The sequence below is a fragment of the Sycon ciliatum genome, chromosome 1 (genome assembly GCF_964019385.1).
Source record: "Sycon ciliatum chromosome 1, ocSycCili1.1, whole genome shotgun sequence".
Lineage (NCBI taxonomy): Eukaryota > Metazoa > Porifera > Calcarea > Leucosolenida > Sycettidae > Sycon > Sycon ciliatum.
In genome coordinates, this window is record NC_088643.1 from 32,190,748 (window position 1) to 32,216,043 (window position 25,296).

At 45.7% G+C, this 25,296-nt stretch overlaps 1 protein-coding gene across 3 annotated transcripts; it reads left to right on the top strand.

Moving 5' to 3' along the window:
- Positions 1-257: 257 nt before the first annotated feature.
- LOC135823292 (uncharacterized) lies at positions 258-24,687 on the top strand. Of its 3 annotated transcripts, none has more exons than XM_065336160.1 (13): positions 258-780; positions 2,640-2,728; positions 5,092-5,918; positions 6,497-6,685; positions 8,604-8,689; positions 9,805-10,080; positions 13,741-13,848; positions 15,642-15,683; positions 16,847-16,886; positions 17,930-17,995; positions 20,722-20,754; positions 22,556-22,580; positions 23,172-24,687. In XM_065336160.1, the coding sequence occupies exons 3-13, from the start codon at positions 5,250-5,252 to the stop codon at positions 24,023-24,025; spliced, it is 2,388 nt and encodes a 795-aa protein (XP_065192232.1). In that variant the 5' UTR covers positions 258-780; positions 2,640-2,728; positions 5,092-5,249; the 3' UTR covers positions 24,026-24,687. The 3 variants fall into 3 exon arrangements, with proteins under 3 accessions (XP_065192232.1, XP_065192226.1, XP_065192239.1); XM_065336154.1 differs by lacking the exon at positions 258-780 and adding an exon at positions 2,147-2,541; XM_065336167.1 differs by lacking the exon at positions 258-780 and adding an exon at positions 2,147-2,541 and having other exon boundaries at positions 5,100-5,918.
- Positions 24,688-25,296: the final 609 nt, after the last annotated feature.

Below are 25,296 nucleotides of genomic sequence, written 5' to 3' on the forward strand. Positions count from 1 at the left end.
AAAATATTCAGAAATTTTTGTGGAAACCCCTACAAAGAACGAAACAGCATGCTGTCCGCAGATTGAGTACTCCTGCTGGCTGGTACGTATATGCAACGTGTGAGTGTGTCAGTACATTGACTGACCCGTGACCGGTCCGTACTCATGGTACTTGTTCCTGGAGGCATGGAGAAATGCCAGGTGTCCTGTGCCACAGTGTGTCCTGTTGGCCTGGTACCAACGTTATTACCATGCGGGCCCTGATTTAATGCCACGGTCTGTGTGCACAACATGATCACACGTGAATGCAAATCCATTGGTACATGTGTGCACATCCACTTCCTACGCGCGCGCACACACACACGCACACGCACACACCACCACCACACACACCCGCCACACTTACACACGCCTATTTCCTAGAGGATTCATGGGTATGCACCCAGCTGCACGCACATCTGTTTCCTTGCTGTGTACCAGACTCATTCTTGTGGGGTTCTGTGACTATGCGAAATAGAGCACCTGTGTGTGTGTGTGTGCGCGCCAATCTGTCGGAAGGCTACCTTCGTGCCAAAGCATCTGGACTGAGTAACTAGTTGGACTAGTTTCGGCTCCACATTCCAGCGTGTCGTTGGCATGCATAGCTTTCATGGCTGAGGTTGTTGGTATGTCTGTTGGCTCTGGGTTCCCAGTAGGCTGGTTGGTAAAGTAACTCCAATTTCACATCAAGGTACCAGTGCATCTAGTGTCCGCTTCTATCAACGCAGCGTGCTGTCTATACTGGTTACCATGGTCACCGCAGTAAGTGTACTTATGCGAAGTTATGGGTCCTTGGCCTTTTCTCACAAAAAATGGAATGGGTTTGCTCCCCCGCGGCCCCGGCACCGGTCCCTGGACCTCGCGCCAGGAGCGACACTGACTCACGCTGCTATCTGGTGTTCACGAGGTGTTTGTCGCGCTGGAAACGGAGCGTCTCTGTAAGTTTGTATCCCTGGTGATGTTTGTGCCTGGAGAGCACTATAATAAGTGGTGCTCTTCAGGCACAATCTTCATCAGCCTACTCAAGCTCAACTGATGAGTGGTGAATTCCCCGAAACACTGTGTATTGAGCAGGGAGTGGTGCTTTCTTTCAGGTTTGCCGAGTCGAAGGTTCGATGGACTTCTCGTGTGCTCTGGATGGCAGTCGTGAGTCAGTCAAGTGTCAAGTCGGCGGAATAGCGCGACTCGCGGCTCCAGTCATTGTGGGGAGCAAACCAGGGAGTCGTATACAGTGAAACCTCGTTAGGAAGAACACTGATAAGACAAATGTTTGCCTGTGAAGAACTAGTACTCGTAACTGTATTGGATAAAACCCTGTGTATTCACTGGGTAAAACATAATAAGAACTCCCGTTATTGCGAACAAAAATTAATAATATCATCCGTCCCTTGATGTTCGTCCTAAATAATTATAAAGAGGTTTCACTGTACATGTACGACTGCCCATTCCTATCAAATCATCGATATCGCCGAAGTCACAACCACAAATTAATGAAAAAAATGGCAATGAATAAAAATGAAATATTCAAAGACACAAACCAAAAAAAAGAAAACATGCCCTGGCTAAGGGGCCGTCCGGGGTTACCAATAGCTTTTGCGAAACGAAAAGCTTTAGTATTTTTCAGCACCCACCCACCCACCTACCTTTTCTGCAGGTAAAACGAATTCAAAATATTGATGTCAATTTTCGACACCCAGAAGTAACTGGGCATTCTCCATCTGCATTCAATAATTATTTTCAAAACGAAACTCCTTCAAACACACCCACCCCCAAACGAAAACTTTTCGTTTTGAAAATACTATTGCCAGTATTCATGGTATTGGTAACCTTGGACGGCCCGTAAAAAGTAAAATTCTAGTAGAAGTGCCTCCTTATTGGACTGTTTTCACAGCCATTGTAGCTTCCTCCGTATAAGACTGTTTTCACAGCCATTTCAGCTCATTTTCTCTCGGTACTAAGCTGTTGATCTTGCACTTGTGTTTATTTTGCCCGTACAAGAGGCTTGGAAACCTGGAAAAAAAAAATAATAATAAAAAAAAAAAAAGTAGAAGTGGTCGTTGAGTGGCATCACGGCTCAAAGCTGTCGGCTGTGCGCACCTACTTGTAAGTAAGTTAGTTGTAGGCTACTCCTCTGCATGTTCTCGCTGCGCTGCGCTGCAGTTTCCAGGAGTTTCCCCCTGTTGACGATTGCTTTTTCTGTCCACCTGGTCCACGGTGGGAACAGTCCACGGAAATCCCCTACAGGCTACAGTACATGATCGTCATCCACTGCACCACTTTTGCAGTACAGAGTCGTGGCTCATGCACACTATTTTTGTAGTGTACTACTATTACTACATGACAGTGTTTTTTAGAGAAGTGATCTTGTTTTCCTTGACCCCCTGAAACGTAACATCGTTAGTTATTATTATTTTTAGAGCTTGCTGTCCTCAGTTGCTTGACCCGCATGGTTCAAGTTTTCTCCACGCGGCACTGACTGTGGAGTGACGAGTTGTACCGGTATACATATTCACTGCTGCGACTGTAAGGGTCAACTTCGCCATTTCCTGGTTGGAATAATTTCTTCCGCAGCTATCGCGTTGAGCGCACCATACATTTTTTCTGCAATCTATTTTCTCCAGGCCTATGGACGTTCACACATGCAACAGAGCTTGGCCGACGATGATCATGCCGTGGTGATGTGGATCGAGTGAATCTGGGGGTTGTAGCGGTTAGTAGCGCGTTAGTATTGTTTTTTCATCTCTCCGCATCACTGAGCACTACCTTATTGGCTGTCCCACTCCACGTTCACTCACTGTCTGTAACATTACTACCAATACATAATGTGAGGCCATATCTATTGGAGATACCGGTAGGTAGGCACCCACTCTCACACAGGGGCGTAACATTTTCCCAGGGGGAGGCCTCTTCGTGGCTGCACCAATGTCGAATACCTTCCGATGCCCCTGTCACAGGTACGAAAGTTGAAGACCCTGGCTCAGTTTTGGGCTTCATAAAATGTACAGTACTCAGTAGGTGTCGGCAAGAGTACATAAACCAGAGTGTGCAACTGTGCATATCAGATCTGAAACAGCGCAGTTCGTGCACTACGTCACCCTGATGAGGTCAGCCAAGCCGCGACTTGCATACAGCTCAAATTTTCATGTTTCATAGCCAGGAAATCAGCCACGTTTGCTTGATTTTAGACGTCCTGTTTCAGGATTTCGGTGTTTTGTGTGACTGTGTACGCTGCGTACATCCACCGACAAGTAAAGTCACCAGGCTATCCGTATCAAAAAACCGAAATCAGGACAAACTCAGTGACCTGCACCGCCGCGACTGGTTACGCAACTTTTCACCGTACCTGTGGCTTACCATGCCGTCAGAAATGACGTACTGCACAAATTACGCTCCCACAGGAGCCATCCCGAGTTGCACACTCTGGTTTATGTACTCTTGGTGTCGGTTATAGCGTGGGTGTTTGAAAAACGACAGATGAGCAGTGTGGTGCGCTATCACATACATGCCAACCGTCCAGGGAATAGGGTGTTTGTCCCGGGGTCCAGGGATGTCCTGCGAAAGTCCAGGGATTGAGATGGAACTTTTGAAATTGAATTTCTCCTTTTTATGACTCATTTTCAGTGTTTTCTCGAACTTGTAGATCCGTAGTAAGTACACACAGCACGTAGTAGACAAAAAACTGCAACGGATCGCCGGTTCAATGGTGGCCAACAGAAAGTTTACTTTTGCAGTTGCAGCTCAATGCAATGAGATCACTTTTGCTTTAGCAGCAGTCATGAAAAATACATCTGGTAATGATGGATTCGCTAAAAAAATTGGTGTCAAGGGAAAACGGTCAAAACCAAGGGAATGCAGCCTCGTTGTCCAGGGAACTCAAGACTCCAGGTTGGCATGTATGCTATCAGAGTGGGGGGGGGGGGGGGGGGGGCGCTGACCCCCCCCCCCCCCTTCCCCTCTTTGGCTAGAACCCTGCGTGTATAACACGCTGGAGGCGAAAAAGATCAATGCATGTATTGCCTGATGAAGGTGGCAGCTAACATTGCAGCACGGTAAAGGGACCAGGTACTTTTCAGGCTCTGAAATGTAAAGGGACACGTGGATACGAGTTATGCGTAACCGACTAACCCTCCACCAATGTGACTAGATAGTATCCACCAATCCACCAATGTGACTAGATAGTATCCAGTCATGTGACTAGATAGTATCCAGTCAGACAAGTGAGGCAACTACAGTACTGTTGGGCGCGGAAGAACAGCCTGGCTAGAATTTCACCAATTTTAAGACCGGTTTAGGCTGGATTTTGTGCAGATAAGAATAGAAACTATAATGTACACTGAGCAACATAACTCTGCATAGGTTTGGGTGATACATTTCTGCAGTTGCATGATGTGAACTGGCAGGTGTGCATTACTAGAGGAGTCATGTACATGTACCGGTACCGAAGGCGATGCATGCATGTACGCTCCACAATGTCATGTAGATTTCCGTACATACAACGACATGTACGTGTGTATGTCGTTGTAATTCAAAAGTATGACTGTACCATTGAATAAGAACAAAATTTGTTCTTATTGGCTGTGTTCGTGCGAAATAAGAACGAGCTAGGCTAGAACCCTGACCCCCCGCCCCAGTTCTTCAGTGCCCGACAGTACTGTAAACATCAAACTGACAAGATTCCTGAGACAATCAATGACCTGACACGTAGCTCTAACACACCTCGAAGGCACAAAACAACAGCCTTCCAATCTGGAAGGTTCATGGTTAAGGAAGACCAAGAGGGAAAGTAAGCGCAACAAAGACGAATACTAGCCAAGGCCCACAGCAACAAAGAAGGTTGACTGTTTCCGGGCGATGACAAGAGCAGTAAGGTACTTGACAATGCGGTCTAACCGCAACTCTCAGGTACAAAGCAGTACACCACCCAACTTCGGGATGGCTCAGGTACATGTATATCGAAGATAGATACGGAAGGAGGATGGGGAAGTTGTACTTACCTTTTCCCGCTTATTGCTATGTGCTGCACTGCGGGAGAATAGGCAAGTTCACTGCCGCTTTCTGTGTGTTGCGCTGCAGGAGAATAGGCAAATGCACTGGACTGGAGCAGTACTTGCTTATCACTGCCTCACACACATGCACAACAGCATCGAGCCACCACCAGCACCACCAGCAGCAGCGACAACACCTCTACTGGCAGCAGCAGCAGTAGTGCCCTACACAACAGCAGTGAACCAATGTCGGCAGAACTACCGTCAAGCCGGAATGGGGAGGCAGAGCAGAACACGGTGCGGGATGCTGACTGCTCACCGGTGGTGTCGGTAACAGAGGATGCCGATCATGGTGCAACTGGGAGTTCAAATGCCAATGAAAACGGCGGTGAGCTCACACACAATGTTGCTAACATTGCGACAGTTACGATGGACGGCACAGCCACTGGTCCCATGTTTCTTCCGACTACACCCTGTTCTGACAGTACGCATGGAGCAAGTGCCGAAAAGGTCTACTCGCGACATCCATCTACGGAAGGCAAGCAGGAGAATGCAGTCGCAGCCACGGCTGCGACAGCAATGGCTGTCCCAGACATGCATCCCAAAGCATCACTTGAATCTGATGAAGCACCACCTCCAGCACATCCTAGCTCATCGCAGACACAGGATAGCAGTGATAGCACCATGGATGAAGATCCTGATAAGGTGACTGCTGCAGCTGCCACATCAATGTTACCACCACCGGAGCAGATAAGAGGAGCACAGGATGGCGCTGCTGTGGCACTGAGACGCAATCAAACTTCAACTGTACCTGTTGATGAAAGCATGGAGACTGTTCAAGGCATTCAGGAAGTGACAATAAACGAGGAAGATGGTGATGATGTCATTAGTGGTTCTGCATCTGCAGCTGCAAAGGTACTTGTGGATTAATACTATGTGTGTGTGTGTACAGTAAAACCGGGTTTAAGCGACCTGGCACCCCATGGTGCGAGCAAAAGCAGTCGTTAGTCGTTTCTTTCACGGTTATTCTGTCAGGTGACATCTATGGCATACCATACACACTGCCGTGCTCTTATCAAAGCAATGGTGCGCGCGTGTGTGTGTGTGTGTATGTGTGTGTGTGTGTGTGTGTCACCTGCCGCCGTATTGGCATATGATGTGACTTGGCGTGGCAGTATGGCGAGGATGTCTGCACGGCGAAAGACGCGGTCCTGTGCCTGTGGTATGCTGGTTAGCTAAGGTTTGTGCAATGCAAAGCAACATATAAATTGCAGCCTTGGGAACTGACCCATTAGGTACGGTTAGTCCTGCCCAACCAGGCCTTGCCAGCCTTTTATCTTGCATTATGAGATGCTGAATGCATCGTGACTTGTGCCTTGCTAGCTGCCAGTATTCTCGAGTTGTAAAGGTGGGCTTCTTGTTGCCATCGTCATTATTATCACTGCCACTGCCATCACTGTTGATTTTCCTGTTTGTGTGCACTATGCACCCAGGCTAGCTCGGATGTTGAGAATGCTGATGATGGCGACAATGGCGATGTGTCAAGTCAAGAAACAACTACTAAAGTCACGTTTCCTGATGCTAAAGCCCTGCTTGTAACTGGCCTTAGCGCCAGTAACAGCAGTAGTACATTGGCCACGCGTATGAACTCGCAATCGCCAGATCTCAGCCAGAGAATACTGGTCAGTTTCTTACTATGGATTTTGCACTTTTTGTTGCACTGTGTGTGGGTCACAGTTCTACCCGGCTGTAATCGCCTTATGTATTGAAGAGATTTGTTCTAACGGGCCAGAAAAGACCACTCTATGGACAAGAACATGCTGTATGCATACTCAATCTGCGGACAGAACATATATGCTGTATGCATATATGTACATACGTTACTCATACCATAAAATCCCGCCAGAGCGCCCCTACCTCCTCGACGCTTCGAGTAGGTTCAGGTGGGGAGGGGCGGATGGGCGAGTCCTACTTGCCGCATTCAGTGATACATGAACAAGAACTCACCCTACGAAAACTGTTCGTGCATCTCGTACACCGACCAAAGGTCAAGAGCCAGGAGTCGTACAGACCAGTCAAAACTCAGGGTTTGTGCGATCCCAGGTCAAGAGGGTGGGCACTGTTGCGTACATTTCCAACGGGGTCGAGCACGCGTCTGCAGTACAGTACGGCATCACAGAGTCATACGAGGATACAATCAATCACTTCCCTGACAAGAAGTCAGGGAGGGGCGGATGGGAGAGACGGGGCGCTCTGGCGGGATTTTTACGGTACATGTGTCATGACCCGGACTCGACTCGTCGTGAAAGCGACCACGCAATGAGATTCAGCAGCCAAAAGCTGGGCTCCGAAATATTCTAGAGTTCTGTAAGAACCATGATTAGTCCTGCGAAGGATTTGGCACTTTCGTTAGTTGAGCAATCATGGCTTACAACTCGTGGCCTCGAGTCACAAGTGTTGTCGTACGGCGGCTACACCTTCAGTACAAGTCGTCAGCATTGTACTCACTACACTGTTGAGCTTGAGGGGACCCTGCTTAGTCCTGCAAGGGAGCTGATACCTTTGTTAGTCGAGCAAGCATGGCACCTCTTCTCGCATCGTACGACGTAAAGGGTCCTGCAAGTGTTTCGCGCACTGCGGACTCCGTTATCCCTTTTTTGGGAGAGGTCGCGGCTTGACCGTGCAGCGCCCTACGGGGTAATGAGAGGGAAGAGCCTACGGGGCAGAAGATGAAGGGTGACCCAATCAAGACACCGTACGAAGGCGGCGCGCTCTAGCTGCGGCAACATCCGACAGCGTACTCCAGGCTCTGTTGCACGATCGACGTACGAATAACCTCGGACATCACTCATATTTGTAACTCTTTCATGTGATGTGGGTGAGCAAGCTCCCCGAAGCTATACTAATATTTCCTACTAATTATTATATCACAATTATACTATAACCAAAATCACATAAAAGCCGCCTTCTTCCAACTAATAAAAGTATCTTTGATCGCTCCCCTTCAACCTTCGACTACCTTGTGTGAGCCGGAAAATAGGTGTGAGCTAGCAACTTGGATGGCGACTATATTGGTCGTCTACCTGGGTAGCCACTAGACTGATCTAAGTCAAGTCACCAACCCGCCGAAGCGCGGCCATGACACATGCGTGAAACTACTTATCCATGTATGTATATGTGCTGTCTGCTTGGACCTTTGTAGCTTACTATTAGTGCAGTATCATTGTCCTAAAAACAGTATCCTTACTGTTTTGCTGTATGGGAAAGATTGAATTACGCATGGTAACCGTCACACAATAATCCGTAGAAGCTGAGCTTAGTTCAACATTTCACCGTGACAAGCACACATGTTTTCCCCGCATGCGAGCCAAAGTATAATTATGATTGTAGTGCTTTAGATTTTCAGAGCTTGGTGATAGGGTTGGAGCTTCAAAGCTAGCTCTTAGCTGGTGTTCAAGCAAGGTTCTGTTTTCAGTAGCGCCACCAACACTCCATTCGGTATTTCCTGAGAATGGCATTGTGAATGTGTTGCCATGTACGTACTCGTAACAAGTACATGTGCTCAGACTGCTGTACTCTTTGCATGTGGTGATCTTCCAGCATCATGCTAACTTTAACTGCAGAGAGTACATAGAAAGTCTTCAACAGCAGCTCAGCGAATTGCAGAAAGAGAACACGTTTAAACAGTGAGTCCTTTGCTTCTTCTTTCCTTCCCCCTGTATCGGGGATGTGCACTATTATTAGAGGGATGTTAAAACTTTTAAAGAAGATTTGAGTGTGGAGTACAAAATCAAAGGTATAAACTTCGAAAACTTCAACGTGAAGTTGCAGTGATTTGCAGAAGTTACTTCCTTTTTCCTCAGCACGCACTTGAGAATGGGAAGAAGAAAATATTTACTTCTCCCTGCTTGAGACTGACTGTTTGAGTATGGAACTGTAAAAATTAAAATAAAATCCCCCCGCAGCTTGACGGGGTTTTTTAAACCTGATAATTATTTGGCAGAATATCACCGGCACCGAAAGTTCGAACTTTCGCATTGCTACAGAAATTTAAGCGTCCCGATTATTGGCAATGATGCGGCACGCGTGCTGTAGTGGTAAGAAATTACTAAGAATACTTCTCAACAGCCGTAGAAAGGTGATCGGTCGATCCTAGTTAAGGCGCTTGGCTGGTCCCTGAGTGGGTGTGGGAGGGTTGAGTGTGCATATGGATGTTGCCCTGGAGACCAAGAGCTGATAAGGCGCACATTTCCATTAAAATTGTATGCCGAGTCCAAGCATACCACTGAATGCAAAAATTATCCTGTTATCGGGGTTATCAGTAAGGGCTGGTTCACTTTATTAAAAGCCAAATTGGCTCCGGGAAGCACCGGCTGCGGGCCAGTTCCCGGTCCGCCCCGATGTCAAAGGAGAACACATGCATACGGTTCGAGTATTGCTGCAATACCAAACCTACTACAAAGTAATACAAGATATGCCCAAATGCTAGGATTGGATTGTCAAATTGTGCGTATGTGTATGTGCATGTGTGTGTGTGTATACATGTGCACATGTGTGTGTGTGTGTGTGTGTGTGTGTGTGTGTGTGTGTGTGTGTGTGTGTGTGTGTGTGTGTGTGTGTGTGTGTGTGTGTGTGTGTGTACATGTGCGCATGTGTGTGTGTGTGTGTGTGTACGTGTGTGTGCATGTTTGTGTGTGTGTATGTGTGTGTATGTATGTGTATGTGTGTGTGTGTGTGTGTGTGTGTGTGTGTGTGTGTGTGTGTGTGTGCGCACGCGTGCACATATTATTGTGTGTTGCAGGGCTGAGGTGTGGAAGTACAAGCATGAAAATGAGAGTCTTAAGAGCCAAGTTGAGAAGAACAAGTGTGCGTTGCAGCAAGTACAGGAGGAAATGAAGACGATGGATGAGCGGCTCAGGGTAGAATTTAATGAGAAGACAGAGTCCATCGTCTCTGCAGTGCATCAAGCATTTGAAAACCGACAAGCTGCCGATTACCAATGGTGTCGAGAACTGACCAGTAAAATAGAGCACATGGAGATAAAGCACAGTGATGAGGTTGGAAGACTGACTCAACGGTAAGTACTCTAACCGACGGCAATGCCAGTGCTCGATCTACACAACTACTACAGTGCAATGTTTGGGGACCTGGCAATGCTCCCGTGTTAGGTCGGATTAGCGGAAATCTGTCCAATAGGGATGCGATTAGGGCTGAAACGATCGTGGATTTTCACGTATCGATTACTCTTTTGCTTAACGATCGAGTTATCGATTATAATCGTTAGCAAATAGTCATAATTCTGTGCAAACATTACTCTGTTTCCACAAACTATGCCTTCATAATACCAACAAATCTGCATTAGTGAAAGGGTAGCTCCGAAACATGGCAGTTTTGAAGTCAATTTAACCTCAGAATATGAACCATACCCCTGGCAACTGCATACTCCCAGCGGAAACTGATTCAAACTTCACAAAACGAGGGTTTACAGTACTTTCTGGACACAAATTTAAAAAACGCAAAATAATCGTAATCGGTAATCTAAACGATTGCTCGATCGTTAGAGTTATCGAACGAGTACTCGATTATTCGGTATAATCGTTTCAGCCCTAGATGTGATTACTGTATTTTCCGGGGTGTGTTAGCCGCACCGGGGTCTAAGCGGCACCCCCTTTTCGGGTCCTAAATCTGTGTTTTTAATCTGTGTTTTAAATCTGTGTTTTGTTGACATTTGGTGTATTAGCCACATGTCAGACTTTGAATTTTTTGCAAACCTAATTTAATGGGTATTGGAGGGTACCTAATTTAATGGGTATCGGAGGGTACGTATAATTTAATGGGTATCGGAGCGTACGTATAATATGTTGCTAGTGGTTGAAAAGTTGAGAAGTGCGACTGAATTTCTACAGAAGTTGCATACATTGAAGTTAGTCCTTCACTCCAAAGTGACAACATAATATTATAGAAGCTTAGCACTAGTACAATGATGTATTGCAGAACATGAAAAGTAGTTGAATGACACCATGTATGCTTTACATGCATGAAGTGCTGTAGCGCTGGTCAATTCGGAGTCTAAAGCTGTGTTCATAACTGGCGCGTGGACGCGGTACGCTTGCGGTTCATGCGTGCCTAAACGCGCGCTCAAGCTTTCACAAAAAAACAGCAATCCGAGCGCGTGCGACACCTTCGAGGACTAATTTTTTGACCCCGCCAGTCAAAGTGACTGGCATGTACGCTTGTACGCGCCTGATACGCGCTGAAAATTCCAACATGTTGGAATTTCCATTTCGGCGCGTTTCCGGACGCATGGCACCCCAAAAGCCAGCAAAAATACGCACAAACGCGTGGTTTCACGCGTACACGCGCCAGTTGTGAACACAGCTTAACCGCAGGGGAGATTTTGAGTTTTATGTGTTTTGAAGTGCAGCTAGCACCCCGAAAATACGGCGCATCGTCAGTTGAGATGCTTTGGCAAAGTCACAGCGATGCACTAGTGATGCACTAGCGATGTACAGCGATACACTAGCGATTCACAGTGATCACTAGCGATGTACATCGATTCCCAGCGATGCACTAGCGATGCACAGTGATTCACTAGCGACTAATTCTGTATAGTAGTGCCCATAAGCGGTTCCGCTAACTCACCATCATGACTTTTTCCGCATAACCTCTATACAATCGTCCCTCTCTAATCCGGCACTTGTTTATCCAGCACCCTTGCAAAAAACCAGCACACTTTCTGGCAAAACGGATTTTTTCAGTTCATTTTCTACGCTTTAATCCGGCACTTGAATTCCGCCTCCAGCAGCGATTTTCTGCAACAAATCACTCAAACTGTATATAACTTGATTTTCTAATCCAGCAGTTGTACATCGCATACCGTCAGGGAGCATTGTAACATACACAACACATGTTACATACACTTGGGAATATCCTATGCCAGTGCATAGGATATTCCCAAGTGTATGTTATAGACATGCATTCCACAAAGTACTTGGATTGACACAGAAAATCCCTACGTTTTGACGTACGGCACAAACATGTATGTTAATAGGTGGGCCGGGTTGGAGGGCAGGATTTGATAACCCAGCACCCTTGTTTATCCAGCAGAAAATGACGTTGCAAAAGGTGCCGGATTAGAGAGGGACGACTGTATATAGAAGACGTGTATTCCAATCTGAATTTTCTCAGTTTGTGTTTCATCTCAAATTTTGTCTAATGCGGTGGCGTGTTCATGTTTAATTGCGGCACATCGCTGGAAAAATCTCCTTTAAATTCTGGTTGAAATAACAGTGTTACCAAGTGCCCTCTGCCCCCATGCGTACTGCCCAGTGCCATTTTGCAGAATTTTGCAGAGTTTTCCGTACTCGTTTTTCAGGTCAACATTTTGACTGATTTAGTGTAATTTGGAACAAAAAATGATACTGTACAACTTACTTTTCAAGCTACAGAGTTCACTTGTGAAGCCTACGAATTCAGTACAATTTTCAACTTCACCAGGTCATAACTTTGGTCTACTTCGCTTGATTTTCACAATCTAGGGCTTGTTGGAAAGCTCTTGGCAGGAGCAACGCCAGGATGCCAAGCTCCATGATGAAGCCGTCACAAATCAGGCGCGGTAACACAGCAAAGTTGTCTCCAAGGCTAATCATGACGCAAGCAAATTCGTCCCAGCAAAAAGGGATTTCCCCCACAAAAGGCGAAGAGATCGATCAAAAATTTGATTTTGCCGAGGTAACTTTTTAAGAATACCTGAATACGGCGCACGATATCTCTGGAATCCGATATCGTAACGCTTCAGCGATTGTTGCATTGGATAGCTTGGAGTTGTTGCTACCACGTAGACCCTTCGATTATTGAATTCGCGCAAGAAACGATGGAGTTACGAAGGTATTAGCAATCGTTCATATACATGATCGTTTGCGGGATATTCGATTGAAATCCGTACTGCGGACAAAACTTCGTTTTTCCGTAAAAATACGGACAAATACGGGCGGTTGGCAACACTGAAATAAGTAATATGGTGTATTGTTGTGTGCCTGCCACCTTTGTTGGTTTCAGGGTTCATGTACTTTCTATTTAAAGTGTACATAATTATCTGTTACTACTAATGGGCTACTTCTGGCTAGATTACAACTATTGTATAATCAATGGTGCTAATGAAGCTTCTATCAGATCCACTCTGATTTAGCCACCCACACATAGTAACAAGTATTACCTTCTCTAGGGGCAGGGGTAACTGCTGTTGGATCCCGGGACAAATACCTTGATGCCGTCAATCTCAGTTTTTTCTGCACCTTGTCCTCTCCCACTCACTGAAGTGTGACGAGCCCATAAGTGGGATTATTTCCAAGTCCACCTAGAATTTGGGAATTTCAGGGTGTGTTGGCCGTTGGGTGGGTTCAATAGCCAATGAGTCATCTTTCCAAGGTTCAACGAGGGGAGATTACCGGCCAAGTAATGATTGTATTGCAAATGCAGTGCTAAACCATGGTGATGAAGGCCCGTGTTAAAGAGATGATTAATTGGCTGCAGTGGAGCCTGCGAGTATAGAAGAAAGTACAAGTACACGCACCAACACATTTAGCATGGATTGTAGCTGTGGCATGCTGCTACCCATGCAACAATACCATGTAACATTGATACTGGTATGCCTAGAGTCACACACTGAAGAATATACAATCTTTATGCATGAATCAGGACTTGTTGTTAGAGATGTGACCATTTTTGATTCTTGCAGCATTGATGCTGAACGCAAAGAAAAGGCTCAACTTGAGCAGGAGGTTCGCAACTTGCAAGAGCAGATCAGGGACTTGCGGCAGAAGAATATGCGGCTGGACAAGGAGCTGTGAGTTGCTTTGCACAGTTTATGTTGCATATGTTCTTCTACCTGATAACAGTGTCTTTAGTTTGCTACTGTAACAAACTGTCAGAAACTGGCAACCATGATGATGACTGTGATGCGTGTACCCGTGGGCCGGGGACATGCACATGTGTACGTGTGTATATGTGAATGTGTACATGTGTGTTTGTATGTGCTTGTGAGTGTGCATGCATGTGCGTCCCATATGGTGCAGTGGTATGTGCAGTTGATTTCGAATCTAGAGGTTGCGGGTTCAATTCCTGACGGTTATAGTCGCACACGTCCTTCTTCTCTTTCTCATCCTCGTAGCTCTTCTTTCATACTCCTGGGTGATTACTAACAGCCAGTGCATGTCGGCGTATGTGGTGTGGTGTGTGTGTTAAAAAGTTAGAGTAGGGATTCACTGGCCAGAAAAAACAACACTTCAAGTTCAACCAGCTGTGTGGTATAGAGAAAAAGAAAAAAAAAAAATAGACCAGGCTAGTGTGGTATAGACCAGGCTAGTGTGGTATAGACCAGGCTAGTGTGGTATAGACCAGGCTAGTGTGGTATAGACCAGGCTAGTGTGGTATAGACCAGGCTAGTGTGGTATAGACCAGGCTAGTGTGGTATAGACCAGGCTAGTGTGGTATAGACCAGCTGTGTGGTATAGACCAGCTGTGTGGTATAGACCAGCTGTGTGGTGTAGACCAGGCTAAAATTAGTGGTGGTCGATTCATCAGCCTTGCGAGTTGTTGAATGGTGTGATACCAGCACAAGTTGCTATGTCTAACATAGCTTGTTCGCTATCATCGCTTCAGCGATAGGCAGGAGTATGCGAATGAGTGTGCGCGTATATATGTGCGTGCATGTGCACGCGCACGTGTGCAAATCCTTCTAAAGCCGTGTGGTGCAAACCACGTTGAATACTACAGTGGCAGCCAATTCTTCAACCTTGCAAGCCAAAATGGTTAACATGGTGCAATCGCAGCATAATGTACAGTTGACTCCTGATATAACGAACACCACTGTGCAGGAGAATTAGTTCTGTATAGCGAAAGTTCTTTATAACAGAAGTGCACTCTCACCATACAAGCAGCAAGTCATGACTGGCATGGCCCATGACAGTATGAGTGCACTCGGTTTACATGCATACCTACAAGATTTGGTTTGTTATACATGTAAACGAAAACTGTTCGCTATAAAGGGTCAATCAGTTTTGTATGGGTTCAAACAGGGCCATGGACAATGGTTCGCCAATTATATCTCGAAATTCGCTATACATGCGGGTTCGCTTTAAGTGGAGTCGGCTGTGCTATGGCTTCTGGTGTCTGCCTATCACACCCACTGCTGGCATGCAAGCGCCGCCTATTGCAGTTTACATGCCCATCACTAAACTTTAACCTAGCCTATGGTCCAAGAGGACCACTTACTGTAGACCAGGATCATAGGGTATCACTTCCACTGCTGGTATGACCCTGGATAAGAGGACCACTTTTATATGAGGCCCATGTTTTTTTGTTTTTTTGGGAGGGGGGGGGGGGGGCTTGGGTTGTCGTCGGCTCAAATACCCGGTAGGCTATATTACTGATTTGAAATGGGCCGATATTAGCAACTATCTATACCGAGGCTGTATTAGCAACTATCTATACTGTATTAGCAACTATCCGCCTACTTGAATACTTAGTATGGTGTAATGACTGCCTACTGTGATGATCAAAATGTTCTAGGGGTGGCTGACCGCTTATGGTGTTCTTCACCTAAATTGCTTTTCTTGTTCTCTGTTGCCATGTCTGCAGGGAGGTGTACAGAGCACAACAACTGGGCCTTTCTGTGGACCAGTAAGGCGTTTTTGGTGTGTCTGTTATGCACACGGCTTGTCCTTTGTCTTTTGGAGTACTGAAGGAAAGAGCCGACCATGCACTCATCAAGGCCGCTCTTCTTCTTCTTTTACAATCCGTCGGACAATGAATTGTCCCCAGTCCATACATTCAGACTGTCTGCACAAAGTTCCCAGAGACATTGAAGCTTGGCTGTCCATATGGCATGTCCCTTCAAACTATTACTAAGATACACCCAGGGGAGTTTTAACTGAAGCAGAGATACCTTTGCAGGTCCGATTGATACCGGAACCAACAACTGTACAGTCCATTTCAAAACTATAGACGCGTAGGGTTTTTGAAATATTTCAAATTTGGCTGGAACTTTTTGAGAATAGTTTTCGGAATATTGCTCAGGACCGCTCCACAGTTACTCTCATATAGTTTCTAAACGATTGGATAACAGACGCCCAATTTGGAAAATTTTATGCACAAAGTGATCACAGATTTTATGTGGTATAGATGCTGGCATAACGGTTTTTGCCTAGGTACGCGTCTATAGTTTTGAAATGGACTGTAGTGTTTACTTACACAGTAATGTCTTAGCTTGTGACTTGTTGCATACTACATGTAGTACATGTACTACATGTAGTACATGTAGTACATGTAGTACATGTACTACATGTACTACATGTACTGCATGTACTGCATGTACTACATGTACTACATGTACTGCATGTACTGCATGTACTACATGTAGTACATGTACTACATGTAGTACATGTACTACATGTACTGCATGTACTACATGCAGTACATGGATTCTGTCCCTGTACTCTCTTATATTAGCCATCTTTGGATATTCTCCTATATCCCCGGGCTGATGATATCCTCCTGGGTGAAACTTTGAAATTGGAAATGCTCGCTGTATGTGGTGTAGCCGAGGACTGTTCATATGGCACAGGTGTAAGGTGTTAGTGGAATGATAGTGCTGCAGTGTTAGATATAACAACACCTGGTACTGTCAGGTATGTCCGCCTTATGGATAGTCAGTGCCTGAACGTTCAACCGTGATTGTATTGTTGTTCTGCTGTGGGTAGTCTTGGCAAAGTGGATGATCTAAAACAATCTGACCTGTTCAATGTGTAGAGTAACTTGCTGTTGTATTTGCTGCCGTTTGCTAGGCCTTTGCCAACATCTGATACAAGTGATGTGTCGACCGTGGTAAGTTGCTTATTTTTCTATTCATAAACAGAACATTGTGACTTAGTACTAAAGCGGGATTCAAATCGCACCCATCGCGCAGCTCGCGCACTGTCGCAACATGCTGATAGCAGAGGTTTAGCTTGGCTAAACTGTCGCAATGCGATGTGCAGGTTGCATACCTTCTTTGCAGCAAAGGTTGTATGCGAGGTCTCAGGTTAAGTCCTGGTGAGGTTTGACATTTTTTCTCTTTTCAGGCAGTTCACTTCCTTGCCAGTTTTCATGAAATCCACTTTCTTTTACCTCTGGTAGTGTGTTCCAGAAACCGAGGCTGACCATGGTTGGTCCCCTGGGGGAGGGAAAAGACCAATGTGCCATTGGTATGTGTGACACGTGTTGTAAGCTGCCTTTGGAATGAAACATTGTCAGCGCCTTCTAGGTTCGGCCTGGTCCCATAGGTCAGATGGTTAGAGTATTGCTCATGACAAGCAAGTCCCGGGTTTGAGTCCGGGTGGGGTTGGCATTTTTTCTCTTTTCAGGCAGTGCATTTCGAGTCCCTGACAGTTTACATTGATTGATTCAAACGGTCGTAAATACACACCCAGCAATACGGCGGTAAATACACGCCTGCCCACACACGCCTCTAGGCTGCAAAGTTGTTCTGGCACAGAGCTCTCCTTCTCACCACCACCACCATCAGTTCGCGCCTGGAGCCTAGTCGATTCATGGCCGGTGGTATCTGATATCCGATATAGCTTACATTGAATTTGACATATTCAATCAAGGTAAACTGTCAGGGAAGTGAACTGCCCATGCATGCATGCATGCATGCATCCATCCCTCCATCCACTGATTCATCCACCCACCCCTCCATGCATGCATGTATCCATCCATCCATTCACCCACCAATCCCTCCATCCACAGTGTACTTCAAAGTATCCAGCACGTATTTCTATATGTGTATCCATCCATCCATCCCTTCAATGATTGTCTGCTTGTATCGCTTTGGCTCCGTATCTAGACACGTCTGTCTGCCTATTTGCCTCTGTCTTTTGACTGTTCAGAGCAGTGTGCAAGAAACCACTGAGAACAGGCCTGAACCTGGTGTATCAGCAGCTTTGAGACCTTCGGTATGTTACTGTTGCGAGTGTAGCTATCCTAGCGTCTATCTTGAATGACTTCTCAAACAGAACATCAATCAAGTGCTTCAGATCATGTATGAGGTGTACAAGCCTGGCTCCCTTATCTGTGAAGTTATTTCAAGTTAAATCTTGAGGGTTCGAGAAAATTCCTGTACTGTAAACTGCCTGTATAAATGTCCCCAATTTTCGCTAGAAGAATGTAACATGTGTACTAACCACCGTGAAATCAAACTTCAACAGAAGGCGTAATTCTAGCAACAGTGATCCGCGAACATTTGCCATCGTACACCTTTTCAGAGAAATAACGAAAATGTAGCGACGCGGATATTGGGCGGTTTTGAGTTATGTACTGCATTAAAACTAGGTTCAAATGCTCCGTTGGTCACTGGTATATGAGTTTTTTATGTCATTCACACCATCCATTTCAGGAATTTGCCAATGAGGAAATGCACACAAAAAAAACAGCTACATGTACTACTGTGATGAAAGGAGTAGTCCGAAATGAGATGGAGACACTGGACAGTGTGGACGAGGTTGATTGCTCCTATTCCGAAATGAGATGGAGACACTGGACAGTGTGGACGAGGTTGATTGCTCCTATTCCGAAATGAGATGGAGACACTGGACAGTGTGGACGAGGTTGATTGCTCCTATTCCGAAATGAGATGGAGACACTGGACAGTGTGGACGAGGTTGATTGCTCCTATTCCGAAATGAGATGGAGACACTGGACAGTGTGGACGAGGTTGATTGCTCCTATTTGGAGCTCACGCTTCTTGCCGAAATAAACTGACACTTGACTGACTCGTGCCTGGCACTTGACTGACTCATGCCTGGTACTTGACTGACTCATGACTGAGACTGCTACACAAGGAGCATGTCAAACTATAGGCTGCATTTCTTCTCACATTTCCCAACTGCACCATGGTTGTCGAATACAAATTTATCACTCTTATGTTCTTCCTTTGTTTGATTACTGCTCTCTCGTTTGGTCCTCTGGTCGATCCTCCGCTCTTATGCCTTGCTTAGATGGCACGCACCGTATCTTTCTTTGATTAATACGTATGTCCCCTCTAACCTCCTCTCAGATGCTATACATGTTGGCTCAAGTTCTTCTTCCCCTCTCAGAACGCTTTCCCCACTCGGCATGCAAATTCATTCACCGTATTAAGCTTAAAAAACTTGCTCCTCCGCATGCACTTGCGCATTTAAGCTGGTTCAATAATAGCTCGTCTACTAGATGTTCTCTCCAGTTCCCACTTACCAGATCATCGATCCTTTTAAAATCGCCTCTATTCAAGTCCTATTCTCGTTGGTCTCGGCTTCCGCAGGACTGAGGTAAAGTCTCGTGAGACATATGCTGCATTTTGTTCCATTCTGCCCACGCCTACCTAAGTTGAATTGACGACGTTTCATTGTTTTCATTGCTAGCCTAATCTCTATACTGCTCCGCTCTCCAGGTTCCTTTAGTACTCTTTTTATTTTGTTTTCATTTTTCTTTTTTTCTCCTTCTTTTTCTCAGTTTTCCTCACCATGGCTGGTTAAAATTGCCCGCATCACATGGCACTATGTCATCGTGATTGTGGAATCATAAAAATAAAAATAATATTTGAACAAACGGCGAGGAGACAACAATTTGATAACCGCAATCAGTAATACAAGCTGGATCGACATTTGTGTACACTTTATTCATGTATTGTAAAACTGTGGAGACAATGTGCAACCATTTCTTCACATTTTCATCGTTTTATTGCACATTATCTCCACAGTTTTACATTACATGACTAAAGTGTACACAAATGTCGATCCAGCTTGTATTACTGATTGCGGTAATAAAAATAATGATAAATAATAACCCTACACTCGACACACCTACAAAAAAACACACAACTCCTTGCTCTCCACAGTGTTGCAGCGAATTCACCTCGAATTCACCCCTCATCAGTTCCGCATCAGTTGAGCTTGAGTGTAATCTCCATGTACGAGTAGGCACAACCATAATTAGGCCAAACTAAAAAAGGTGTGTGGTTCGACTAACATCGACATTTTTTTTACGGGCGGGCGGGCGGATTTTTTTTAAATATATTTTTAGTACATGTAAATACACTGTACTGCCTTTAGACACCCAGTACATCGGCATTATTACGCAGTGTTATGCCATACATGTTGTATAAAGGGATCACTGGCTAATACTTTGAAACATTGTGTGACAGAAAACGAGGAAAGTGCAATCTCGTCTGTCCTTCATCCCAAAACAGAAGGCCGTCCTTAATCTGGAACGAGGCAATCACTCTCAACCGGACGGTCACTTCAAAATAAGTCTCGCCAGTCTGCCGGTGGTCGTATCGAGTAGACTCTACTACCAGCACAAGGCAGCAGTCGTACCACTCACTGCACTGCACTGCAGTACAACTACAAGTCAAGTCCAAAAGGAGCCGCCTGCGTCCGCAGACTCACGCTGCACAGCACGTAGACGTGGACGTGTTCAGTCCACGTACGTCAGTCACACGACAGCCCGCCGAAAAAAAAGTTACGGTCGGGCTGAAAAATGTACGGTCGGTCGGGTGAGTCGAACCACAGACTTGTTTCAGTGTGGCCTTATGTCAATAATTTATTTTCACCATTGAACAGACTCGTTACTTCTCACTTCACACTGACTCATCGTCTGACTATTTGCTTTTGTGGACATCTGATATCAACCTTTTCTTGTACAGGATGATGAGCGACGAATTGTGGAGATCAGAGAGGTGAGTCTAAACTTGGGATCAGATTGTGACCTTTCAGAAGAAAATTTGTGATGCCTGCTTGCTATAGTACCGTGGCTGCACCCATCTCAACCTATTTTCATGTTGCTACCGCTGTGTAAAAATTAGAAGTGAAAGTCTTATACTGAATTTCCGAATACTCGGTCCAGCGGTTATTTGAAAGATCATCGAACTTGAATATTCATCATACTATATGTAGCTACTCCAGAATTTAGCAGCTTCTGAGTGTGCGTGGAGTGGATGCCGATCTGCAGTCTGTGCAGCACATATTGGTACAGCAGTGCAGAGGGCCCAAATGACCTAGCGATCAATCTATTGCAAGGACAAATGACCTAGCGATCAATCTATTGCAAGGACAAATGACCTAGCGATCAATCTATTGCAAGGACAAATGACCTAGAGATCAATCTGTTGCAAGGACAAATGACCTAGCGATCAATCTATTGCAAGGACAAATGACCTAGCGATCAATCTGTTGCAAGGACAAATGACCTAGCGATCAATCTATTGCAAGGACAAATGACCTAGCGATCAATCTATTACAAGGACAAATGACCTAGCGATCAATCTATTGCAAGGACAAATGACCTAGCGATCAATCTATTGCAAGGACAAATGACCTAGCGATCAATCTATTGCAAGGACAAATGACCTAGCGATCAATCTATTGCAAGGACAAATGACCTAGCGATCAATCTATTGCAAGGACAAATGACCTAGCGATCAATCTGTTGCAAGGACAAATGACCTAGCGATCAATCTATTGCAAGGACAAATGACCTAGCGATCAATCTATTACAAGGACAAATGACCTAGCGATCAATCTATTGCAAGGACAAATGACCTAGCGATCAATCTATTGCAAGGACAAATGACCTAGCGATCAATCTATTGCAAGGACGAATGACCTAGCGATCAATCTATTGCAAGGACAAATGACCTAGCGATCAATCTATTGCAAGGACAAATGACCTAGCGATCAATCTATTGCAAGGACCGTGGCAGTTTTAAGATCAGAGTCACCTGCACTCAGCATAATTACTGCTGCGAACTTTCACTTCTAGTAAGTTGGTGTTTATAATGACTTTACAATCGTAATCTGTTGCCGGCATCAGGGAACAGTGAACCACAGTGGTGGCAACCGAAATCCTACCCCAGCTCGGTGCGCTCGCATTGCAAAAATCCAGCACGTGCGTGTACACTACCAAATAAAGGCCGCTTGAACCCGTGCTGCACTCGACCAAAAAAATCAGTTATCGGACTACAGTTGCCAGCACTATAGTATAAATTGCTCCAAGAGTTGTGCTCGCTGTCTTGTGAGCACCTTACCATAATTGTAAAACAAACTTAAATTGTTCCTGCTCTGTCTGGCACTGGACTCATGGTGCTCTGCCGCCGATCCGGCAGGCGAATCCTCCCGATGACTATCATCAGCCATAGCATCCATAGTTTCCAATGGCACACTTGACTTCACTACTTCAGGTTGAAACAGAAGGGATTTCCAAAATGGCTTTCTTCTCGAGCGAAATAAAAGGCCAAAGGAAGATGGCAGAGAGGGGACTTTTATGGCAACGAAGAGAAAGGAAAAAAAATCACTTTGAAACGCTAGGAATTGACATGAAAATCGAGCGAGTTTAGGCCTAACACACTGTTACATTCTTGCCTTCACCTCCTTATACAACCTGAATTCCACTGCATACTCCATAGAGTACTTGCGGAATTCCCGATTGTAAAACAAACTTAAATTGTTCCTGCTCTGTCTGATTACTGTTGTGTTGTGCAGATTCAATGCACTATCCTGTGGAAAGGTGAGTGGCTGGCGAATTCTTTGATATACAGCACATCATGTCAGTCTGGTTGGTTGTGGAGCAGGTGGAGTGCATGGTTACAGAGGCAGTGGTGTGCATGGTTACAGAGGCAGTGCAGTGCATGGTTACAGAGGCTGTGGAGTGCATGGTCACAGAGGCAGTGGAGTGCATGTCACAGAGGCTGTGTAGTGCATGGTCACAGAGGCAGTGGAGTGCATTGTTGCAGAGCAGGTGGAGTGCATGGTTACGGAGCAGGTGGTGTGCATGGTGAATGTTTGATTCAAACACGTTGCACAGTTCACTGTTGGCAAGCGCAACACCAATACATGCAGTGGGTAGTAGTGTCCGTGATCATCATGCCTCTTTCATATTCTGCCCATGTGATCATCATGCCTCTTCCATATTCTGCCTATGTGATCATCATGCCTCTTCCATATTCTGCCCATGTGATCATCATGCCTCTTTCATATTCTGCCCATGTGATCATCATGCCTCTTCCATATTCTGGCCATGGTGCAAGGTTCAACTCTAGTGTATACTGTGCACACGTTTGAAGGCTTTGTCTCCCTGTCTTGCTATCTCCATCTCCAGCGGAAGAGTGTAGCCAGTATGTGATGCAGAACTCTCTAGCCATGCTTCAGTCGGTACGAAGACAGCAGCAATGTGCAGTGTTGGCTGATAAGAAATGTGCACCGTGTCACTATGCACTTCCGCCTTCTGTTGCGGATCAAGTAGATACTAGGCACAACTCTTCACAGACAGCCACAGCAGCGGCCCTAAGTCCTGGCAAGCTGTGCCTCCCTTGTAGTATCGGAGGTGTGATCAGGGTGCCGATTATCAATAGGCGTACTGCAACAACGCCCATTGCGAAGCGCATCGGCCTGACCGAAGAGAAACTCGGCCAGCTGCACAATCATATCTGCTTGCACTACCAGATCGCGAAGTATTACATGCAGGGATTGGTGGCTATTGTACCTGACTGGGACGTAAGGTCGAATGGCATCAGTCAATCGCGTACGCTGCGTGTCATTGTCCTGGACGAGCAGATCATGGGCCACTCGGTCTCATTGAATCCCGAGTGTGAGCGATCCTGCCAAAAGGCAATCTGCCTGGACACTCTACCGCTGTGTATGGCAAGCCTTCATGGTAGACACCTCACGGTTGCTGAACAGGACTGGCCAGATCCGGATGTTCTTGCCGTCAACATCTGGTATGTGTTCCGTAAGGCAATGGAAGACCGACAGCGTCGACTACCCACACTGGACCCAACCACGCGCCAATTCAGACCGTCCTTCTCCAAGGCTACACTGGAAGTTGTGGAGCATGTCCGCCAGTTGTGCACCGAGCTGTTCAGAACAGCCGTTGGTGATGACCAGCTTTACAAGAGCTTTGTGAAAGCCATGTTCCTGGCCGATGCTGCCAGCTTGGTTGATGAAGATCATTGACAGTCAGATGATGATCATTGCTGCATGGCTTGTATTGGTGTCACTTTGTGGCACAGGAGTGGTCACTGGCTTTTCTGCGGACGACCATCCAGCTAGGTCAGTTACTTGTCTGACCTGATATATCAAAGCAGCATGTTGGTCAGTCTTGACCAGTCACGTGACTTGAGGGTCAAAGTTGAACATGTATCTAACTTACTACATGTAGCTCCACTGGAGCAAAACAGCTGTCCGGAGGGTCTGCAAAATCAAGCTCTCAGTGGCTATCGTCCTGGCTGCGGTGGAGATGTGCTAGTGGCGTTGTGAAGGGTCTGATCTTGAACATGTATGTTCCAGAAGAGAGCCGCAGTAAACACTGGCTCAGCGACCTGCCAAGTACTGTGCAAGTGTTTCAATTGAACTGAGATGAATAGGTAACTCGAAACAATATTTATCACATTCTTAGCATTCGACCTCACTGATTCCCCTGATAGCTAAGCACTCAAATATTTTGCATATTTGACCTTGAGTATACATGTATCACTATTATGACACATGCATGCAGTAGATATCTATCTTAGATCGAATTAGAACTTTTGAGCTGAGATATCTGCGCAAGCGGCTTGGCATCAAATACTACCATCATCACACGAATGATCATAGTTAGTAAGGCATCATGACAGCTACTGGCACTACTTCTCGGATGGAATGGGGTCTGGCTCAAAAAACTAGTGCTGAAACGAGTACTCTATAAGCTATCGAGCGAGTACTGTCACTATCGAGTCGAGTATCGAGTACTCTATAAGCACACATGCGCATATATGTCAATACCACATACCCAATTTTTTGCACACCATTTACACAATTCAATATCCTTCAATAAACACACATTTTCATTGCAAAGCCACATGGACGACGGACGTGTACGTCACTACAGGTCCTCCCTCGTTAGTAGATAATCTCTGGGCCATCGAAAAAGTTATCTTATAACGAGACTTATCTTGTAGCAGGACTTGCAGCTAAAGGTGAAATAGGCACTACTTCGTACTTACCGGGGCTACCCTCGATACAACATAAATTATCGATGCTTCAACTCGTTATAAGATAATTGAAAATCTCCAACATAACTCTTCCTTGGATGCAAAGGATCGTCCATATTCACGAATACATAGACATCATACGCTTCCTCGTTCTGCTTTATCCTACATGTTTTGGCCTTGGTCCTGCATGGTCAATATTATCTTATACTGAGGGTTTGGCACTCCAGGACCTGGGCAAAGGGTCGTTATAACGGA